The sequence below is a fragment of the Nannospalax galili genome, unplaced genomic scaffold (assembly GCF_000622305.1).
Source record: "Nannospalax galili isolate Female #2095 unplaced genomic scaffold, S.galili_v1.0 scaffold787, whole genome shotgun sequence".
NCBI lineage: Eukaryota > Metazoa > Chordata > Mammalia > Rodentia > Spalacidae > Nannospalax > Nannospalax galili.
In genome coordinates this window covers 2,268,183-2,277,286 of record NW_008356318.1, presented here as the reverse complement: position 1 = coordinate 2,277,286, position 9,104 = coordinate 2,268,183, and the positions used below count along the sequence as shown (strand labels likewise).

Genomic DNA, 9,104 nt, shown 5'->3' with positions numbered 1-9,104 from the left:
AATTCCCCAATTGAGGCTCCCTCAACCCAGGTGTGTCCAGTTGACACTAAAGCTATTCAACACAATTGTCCCCTTGTCAACTTGACACACAAACATCACTATTAAACCATAACTTTCCAATTTCTGTCCCTAAGATATGATGCTAGTATTACAACATGAGACAGTACAACCTTCAAAACCCCACAGTCCTTAAAAAAAATCCAAGCACTTAAAGGTTCATTTTCTCTTTTAAAAGTCTCTTAACTGTGGGCTTCTGAAAAATCCAAAACAAGTACTGTCTTATTTCAAAGGGAAGAATAGGGCACACCGAAGCAAAACCAAAGTCCAGCAAAGTAGCTCAAGGCTGGACATCTGGGATTCACTCACGATCTTCTGGCTCCAAAGGGTACTGGCAGCTCCATTGCTCTGACTCTGCAGTCCACAGCACACTCAGCTGAACGACAGTAATCCCTTAGAGATGGAAATAGTGAGCTGTGCCCTTGTGCCAGCATATTGTGTAGAGAAAGTAACTTGGTAATGGGGAGTGCAAGCAGAGCCCAGTTCATTCTCTGAGTTGTAGAGATAGAATGAATGTCTTGAGAAACGAATGCAGCTAGACTTTCTAAGACAGAGTACCAGAAGTGCAAAAGCTGCAAGGAAGGAGAGCTCCAGAAACTTACAGATGGTCCCTTTGGGCACTGAGCTTAATACTTTTGAGCACATGCACATGAGAAAACCACAAGAGCACCTGAAAGAATTGAGATGACGATACCCAGCATTTATTGGAATAGGCAGTACCTGTTTACCCCAGCCACACTGCAAAGCTCAGGATTCACAAGGCATTGGGTAGCGTTTGCAGAATTGTCATGCTTCAGTGGTGGAGAATAAGTACTGCCTTAGATTGCATTCTGCTATAACCTGACCTCACATTTTGAAAGAAAGATTAAAAAAATCACTGGAGAAATGGGTCAGTGGTTAAGAGCATTGACTGCTCTTGCAGAGGACCTGGGTTCGATTCCCAGCACCCACTTGGCAGCTATGAACCGTCCTTAACTCCAGTTCCAGGGGAATCCGATGCCTTCTTCTGACCTCCGCCACATTGCATGACATGAGTGCACTCACATACATGGAGGCAATACACTCATACACATAAGATAAAAATAGTAAATAAACTATTTTTTAAAAAAATCAAAGTATCTTCACTCTATCCCACACAAAAGTCAATATTTACAGTAATCTACAGCTATCAGGTGACTACCAAGATAAATTCAGAAAGTCTGAATTTTAAAAAGAGAAGTACCAGCCATGCAAAGAAGTAGTAGAATATTTTATATCATTTTTCCTCATAGAAAATCCAGATGACTATGTGACCAGCTTACCTACCCACTACAGTGAGGAATAAAGCTTGGTGCATATCTTTGTTAACTAATAATTATTGCTAAATGATAAAGTAACTAATTGTTATGTCATCTTAAAAATACTTCCTCTGTCAGCTTTCTGTCACTTTAACAAATGCCGGAGCTAATCAACCTATATTTGCTCACAGGTTTAGTAGTTCCAGTCCACGAGCAGCCCCACTGCTTTTGGCCAGTGACATCAAGTCAACACACCCTGGCAGAAGTGTATGGCAGAGCACAACCACCCACCCCATAGCCAGGTGTCAAAAGAAAGGAAGGCCCATGTTCCATAATTATTTTTCATGGTATTAAGGATTAACTCTGTAATGTTTCCCACAGGCTCCTGTGTTTGAAAAGCACCATTTCAGTAAGCTGTAGGGCTTGGATGGCAGAGATCACTGCGGGATGACTCTAACGGTTATATCCTGGTGCGTTTTACAGTCCTGCTCTCTGCTTTCTGGTCTTACCTGGTCCTACTGCATTGTGAGGCACATTGTTACATGCCCCCACTGCCACCAAGCTGCTACATCATTCCCTCTGAAATTGTGAGCCAAAATAAACATTTTCTGCCTTAAAGCCTCCCACTGGGCCCCACATCCCAGCAAAGCTCACCACTTAGACCTTTGAAGAATCTTGAAGATACAAACTGTGGAATCTTCTTTTTTAAGATTGATTATTTATTTATTTGTGTTTTTAAGAGAAAGGGAGGTTGTGCGCATGCCAAGGTGCATGGGTAGAGGTCAGAGGACAAATATTTTGGATTCAGTCCTCTCCTTGTCCTAAGGTAAGCTCTATTGTTCCTGCCTCTGTACTGCATATGCAGGCTTCTGGAAGATTCTCCTGTCTCAGCCTCCCATCTCAGCTTAGTGCTGAGATTACAGCTTTGTATGTGGGTTCCAAGGAATTGAACCCAAGTCATCAGGCTTGCACAGCAAGTGCTTACCCACTGAACCATCTCCTCAGCCTATAGTACTTGCCTAGCATTCCTATAAAGTTGAAGTGTCCAAAAAATTGTCATTTGATGGTGTTAATTAAATGTAACATGTAATTTTAAAACAGGAATGAACTTTTTAATAGAATGAAAGTAGTATCAATATAATTTTTAAATGCTGAGTTAACCATGTAAAATACCATTTTCCTGACTTTAAAAAGTGCTGACCTCATTCTGTTTACACAAAACTTATCTGTCACTACAACAAATTGCCCGAAAAAGGCAAGTTTAAGAGGAAAAGTTTATTTCTGCCTCAGGATGTCAGGTTGAGCATTCCAAAGTCAGCTGCTTTGTCCATTTTGAGCCCATGCAAGGCACACTATCCTAGTGAGATTCAGAGTTAGAGAAATACAGAGACAAAGAGACAGTGACCCCTTTTTCAAGTAGCCCCCCCCACCTTCTACACTTTCTTTCACTTCCCAATAGTCCATTCAACTGTGAACCCATTAGTGGATTGATCCATTGATAAGGTTAGATTTGTGTTTTCTTCTCCTATCCTTACTGGAGTCCAGGTATAACTCCAAAGGTTGGTGTGCAGCACATGAGCCCTTTGGGGACTTCCAGTTACAAACTACAGCACTTCTTTGATGATCACCTTAATGTTGTTTATTTATTGGTCCATTTGGGGCAGTAATTAATGTTAAAGTGAATATAAATTTGAGTAAGATTAGAAATAGATCAGCCCTGTAAATTCTTATCTCAATTAAATTACAATAGTTTTCAGTAGGTGCTTTAAATTATTCCTAATTTAAAGTTATTAGCCATAAAAAGTTATATATCCATTCCCCAGTGTGTATGTGGGGGTATATATATGTGTGTGTACGTGTGTATATAAAATAATTAGAAATTTTCTAGATTTATTTATTCAGATTTTATATTTCAGTTGAGAACAGAACATGGTAACACATACTTGTAATCCCAGCACTTGAGAGGTTGAAGGTGGCAGATGAATCAGGAGTTCAGGGCCAGCCCAGACCACATGAGACCCTGTCTCAGAAGACTCAAAAAAAGGGGTGAAGGGGGCGGGGCTGGAGAGATGGCACCAAAACACTTCCTACTCTTTCAGAGGACCCAAGTTTGATTGCCAGCACCCATATGGCAGCTCACAGTCACCTGTAACTCCAGTTCCGAGAGATCCAGTGTCACCTTCTGGCCTTTGTGGACACTATGCACATATGATGCACTTAGATATAGGCAAAGCACTCACACATAAAATATATATAATAAGGGGCTGGAGAGATAGCTCAGCGATTAAGAACACTGACTGTTCTTGCAGAAGACCCAGGTTTGAATCCCAGACCCACATGGCAGCTAACAACTGTCGTAACTCCACTTCCAGGGGAGTTGATGGCCTCTTCTGACCTCTGTGGGCATTGCACGACATGGTACATGAAGTTATCAGAAATCTTTAAAAGGGAGATACGGGAGGAGTTGGAGGGGAGGGAGTGGGCATGGATTTTATCAAAACACCTTATATGCATGTATGAAATTCTCAAATTATTTTAAAAAATAACTTTTTAAAGAGACTAAAGATTATTTTAAGTACTCAAAAAAATCAAGAGTTGAAAAAAATTCTATGTAGACTTAGCATAGAAGGAAAAGGTACTTAATCAAGGCTGAAATTATGTAGAAAATCTTTGAAATATGAATTTTTTGGTTTAAAGTTTGTGTATTAAGGTGAGAGTATGCTTGACATTTTGGGGTGTTTTGTTTTTTTTTTCTTTTTTAAGAAGGGCCTCACTATGTAGCCAGGCTGGCCTCTAACATACAGTCCTTAGCTTCAGCCTCTTGAGTACAGGGATTACAGGCATGTACCATGTACCACCACTTTCCTTGAAATTTTTTTTTCAGTCTTTTTGGCACAGGGTCTCCCAGTAGCCACAGCTGACCTGGAACTCGGTATGTAGACCAGGCTGACCTTGCTCTCACAGAGATCTACCTGCCTCTGTCTCCTGAGTGCTGGGATTAAAGGTGTGCATCACCACACCCGGCTCCTTGAAATTTCTAATGTGCTTTTTTTCCCCTACAGAGTGTATATAAGTGTGACTTCCTGAACTTACAACTTCAGCAACCACTCCAGCTTGCACAAGATGCTATAGATGCTTTTCTGAAGCAGCTGAAAAACCCGATTGATTCTCTTCCTGGAGAACTCTTCCATGTGGTGGTTTTCTCTCTTCTGCTTTCCTATTTTCCATCACCCTACCAGCGATGGATTTGCTGCAAGAAAGCCCACGAGCTGTTGGTGCTAAATGGCTTATTACTCATCATCACTCCTGATTCTTCCCATCAGAACCGCCATGCTATGATGATGAAAAGCTGGAAGATTGCTATAGAGTCCCTGGGCTTTAAACGCTTCAAGTATTCAAAATTTTCTCATATGCATCTGATGGCATTTAGGAAAACCTCCCTAAAAACCACAAGTGACTTGGTTAGTAGGAACTATCCAGGGATGTTATATATTCCTCAGGATTTCAACAGTGTAGAAGATGAGGAATATTCTAACCCTTCCTGCTATGTCCGATCAGATGTAGAAGATGAACAACTAGCATACGGTTTCACAGAGCTCCCTGATGCTCCTTATGACTCAGATTCTGGAGAAAGTCAAGCCAGCTCTGTTCCATTCTATGAGCTAGAGGATCCCATCTTACTTTTAAGTTAATGTAAAAGCAAAAAACCCTTCCAGTTCAGACTCATAAACTAATTGCTTACACTAATCGGAAATACTAACATGAACTCAGTACTTAAAACCTGGTTTGTATCGTAGAAATGCAAAGGTTTACAGAGTTTGCTATTTTTTTCTACTTCTGAATTTCAGATTTTATTCTTATATAGGAAGCTTAAAGTTTCATGCAGAGTGACTTCTGTCATAGCAGAAACCACTGTTACTTTAGCGTTTCGCACTAAGATAAAAAGGTACCTTTTTTCTCTTTAGTACTATTGTGATAATGAAGCCTAATTTACTGTGTATTTTCCCTTTCAGTTCAGCGTTGACTTTAAACCATTGTAATGAGGAACTTTAAGATGTGTAGGATGCTGTAGACTGCACTTTGATGACTCACAAGTTAGATATTTCACAGATAGGTTGTTTAGTTGTTTAGTTGTTTTTGTGGTGCACTTATTTTTTTCTTTAAATTGTTACCTGTTACAGAAAGACATTTTCTCTTCAGTTTCATTAGACCATTCAGTATTTCCTGATCTTTTTTGAAATTGGTGACAACTGGTTTTCCTTTATTTCTTACTAAGCTCATTTGGCAATATTAGACATTGGGAGAGAAATTTCCCTAAATACATATTCTAATTTTATTAGCACAGTACAATAAACACCATTGCCAAAGTAGTATTTTCATGACTCTTATGAAATTGGGTATTGGTGTTCAGTATATTTACCTGTGAAAGTTCACTTTTATTTTTTAAAATTTAGAGTTCATTTACAAAATTTGCTGTTGAAGCAAGGAGCAATGTATAATACTTAATACTGACTGAAAACACCTTTGTGAAAGGGTTTGCACTTGTACGAGTTTATGTTCTGTTGAGACCAACTCTGATAAGGTCCTCGCCAGTCCATTAAGGAGGTGCTGCACTACAAGTCTGGAATTATATTAATGTTTTTAATTAACCCTCTACTGATACTCTTATAAAATGGTCTTGACCTTTTGGTATCCTAATTTCTTCCTAAGCCCTAGCAGAAAGTTTTCTTTGACTAAATAAACCATTAGTTGGCTGTGGGAATTTTCCCTTTCCACATTGATAAATGCCTTTCTGTGTTTCTGAATCAGAAGCAAATGATTAAGGAGAACTATATGTCCAAACAAGACAAGTTTAAACAGTTAAGAACATTTAGTCCTCATTGTCTTGTCAGCCAGCAGTTGTCATGTAAACTATCATTTTTAAGAGTGCCACTGTGTGGATTTTTTTCAAGTGGTTATTACATTAAAATTACCTCATACTGAGGTTTTTGCACTGAAATATCACAGTTTCAGATTTCAAAGCAGAGGATCACCTGAGCTTAAGAGCTCAGGAGCTTGTGTGTGTGTGTGTGTGTGTGTGTGTGTGTGTGTGTGTGTGTGTGTTTAATGAAAACTTGGCATTTTCAATAGTTGATCCTAAATTTCATAAACTGCACTTCTCTACTATGGTAAAATTGATGTTTTTATGCTTATTGTGAATTGCTATAGTTACCTTTGAATGTCAGATTTTGTTTAGAAATACAGAAGCTTACCTTTTAAGATATGTGTTTAGTTTGTATACCCAATATTTCAGATTCATTTTCACATGCTAAATTAATCAAAGTAACATGATTATAATAAAAGTCATTTGTCTAAATTCAATAAACATTGGTTGTTCAAATATGCCATAAGTCACTGGAAATTTTTCATTTACTTTCAGTAGCATACATTTCTGTAAATAGCGTTCACCCCCATCCCAGTTAAACACTGCAGGATCATGTCTTGTTCTCTCAAAAGAAATAAAGGAAAAGATTGAAAAAGCGCTATACTTACAATAATACAAAACTCTTAGTAGTACCTCTTTTTACCATACTGGGTTTTTGTTTTTTGTTTGTTTGTTTGTTTGTTTTTTCCTGATTCCAATCCTAAGAGCAAAGAAAACAATACACCAAATGAAATTGCTTTGAAAGTAAATGAAGCAGTACTTTTAGAAGGTTGGTCTGTGAATGACCTTTGGGACAGCTTTGTGTTACAGGGAAACTGTTGGTGCTATGAATTCTGATTGTTTACAGATGTTAAGTCTGCTTTTGCTCCAAAGTGTGCATGATGTATTTTAAGTAGTACTTTAAAAATATCTCTTTATAATACCTACTACCACTTAGTATAAATTTGTTTGAAACTGTATCATTTGTTACTGTAAATTCAGCCTTCTCAAATTTGGACTTACACCAGTACATACTCCACAAGACCAATTCAGTGTACAAGTTTTAAAAGAGAAGCAATCATTGTGGCTTGGGGTCAGATTACATAAGGAATGGCCAATAAAGGCAACAGGTCCTTCCAATACTGTTATGGATATGCTAAAAATTAATTCATTTGATAGAAATATGTTAAGGGACCTCCTGTCACATTCAAGCAGTTCCTCCGAAATAATCTGATATTTCAAAAACAAATGATAATTATGATGCTGAATTCTTCAGGATAATGAATAGATCATTTTACCAAGGTTGCCAAGTGGTGGGTAGCATACCTGAACGTGTATGTTTGTGTTGGTTGTATTTTTTCACATTTTGTGAACAAAAAACATTTATTAAAAATTTAAGTTTTCTAATATTCTTTGTGTATTACTTATAAGCTGAAAGGCTTTTTGTGTTTGGTGTGTTTCATTAAATCTGAAGGCTGTGGGTGGTTTGAAATTTGACTTTTAGAACTTTGCAACTAGGTCTCATCTAGTCCTCAATTTCACAAATTCATTCCCTGAAATCCATAGAACACGTCAGTTCCCATTAACAAACACCACCATGTTGTTTGTGACAGATAACAGCAGTAATTCTAGTTCACTATATGCCAACCATGGGTAATTTATTTTCAAAGAAAATGAAACGTATAACAGTTATTACAGTTAAGTATATCTTTCCCTTAAGGGCAACATTCAGCTTTTTCATGAAAGGGTTTTGGGTTTTTTGTATGATTTTTATTGACTTTCTGTGTATTTCATACAAAACATCTTAATAATCTTTATACCCTGTCCCCCATTCATACCCTCCCATAGGCCCCCCACCAGATTTCATGCATTCTATCATTTATGTTAAGGCCTATCAAGTCAAGTTAGAGTACCCAGATGTCCCTCAATGCAAGTTCACCCACTGGGGTCTAGGCAGCCTATCTAGAGTCACTCCCTTGAAGAATATCAACTTTCCCTCACTTGGCAGTAATCAGCTGCCAGTAGCTCTTTGGCTAAGTTTGGGGTCTACCACCCATTTCTCCAGTTCTATGCTGGATTCTTGTCTGCTTGAGCTTGCATGGGCCTTGTGCATGCTGACACTATTGCTTTTTAATTGAGCATTGTTTGTATTTTGCCATGGGCAATATCCTGGGGAAATGGCTAGCACTATGGTGATCACAGTTCCCATCTTTTTTGGAACTTAAGGTAGAAGAAAGCTAATGGTGAAGATAAGCATCCCTTGTATGATGTTTGTGTCTAGGTGTGCTTGCCTACTGATCCTTTAGGTTTCCTCATGCTCAACAACCTTCATTTGTTTCCCAGAGGTGGAAAAGGAGTTGTGGGACAGGTGGTTTAAACACACACACACACACACACACACACACACACACACACGGCAGGGGGGGGGTAGGGACACAGAAATCAGAGAGAGAGTTAAGCAAATTGCATTATTCACCACTCCAGAAAGTAAAATTCTCTGATTGTCAAAGAACAAAGCTGTAATAGAGCTCTTGTCCATTTTCTGTACTTTTCTAAGCACAGAGCAGGAATAATATTCCTCAGTAAAAGTCAGTAGGATGGAGGCTTAAGGTTTGGGCTGGGAAGAGAGTTCAGTGACGGAGCATGTGCTTAACATGTGCAAAGCCCTAACTTCAATCTCCAGCCCTACATTAAAAAATAAAGTATGATTTCTTCTCAGTGTTGCAAATTGTTGGATAACACAAGTGGAAAGGGGTTGATTATGGGAAGTTTGAATGATAATTCTGTTATTTTATTCTTAAAGTAATATCCATAATAGTTCATGAGGGAGAACATCATATTATCTATCATGAATTTTAATCCCCCAA

The 9,104-nt window shown here is 38.4% G+C and overlaps 1 protein-coding gene across 2 annotated transcripts in view; it reads left to right on the top strand.

Annotated features, from left to right (window-relative positions):
- The window catches only part of Bmt2 (base methyltransferase of 25S rRNA 2 homolog), an 89,593-nt gene extending 83,246 nt beyond the window's left edge, over positions 1-6,347 (top strand). For both annotated transcript variants that reach the window (XM_029556887.1, XM_008854530.3), the window contains one exon: positions 4,397-6,347. In XM_029556887.1, the coding sequence (XP_029412747.1) occupies positions 4,397-5,026 (630 nt within the window). In that variant the 3' untranslated portion in view covers positions 5,027-6,347. The remainder of the gene's footprint in view (positions 1-4,396) is intronic.
- The last annotated feature ends 2,757 nt before the right edge of the window (positions 6,348-9,104 follow it).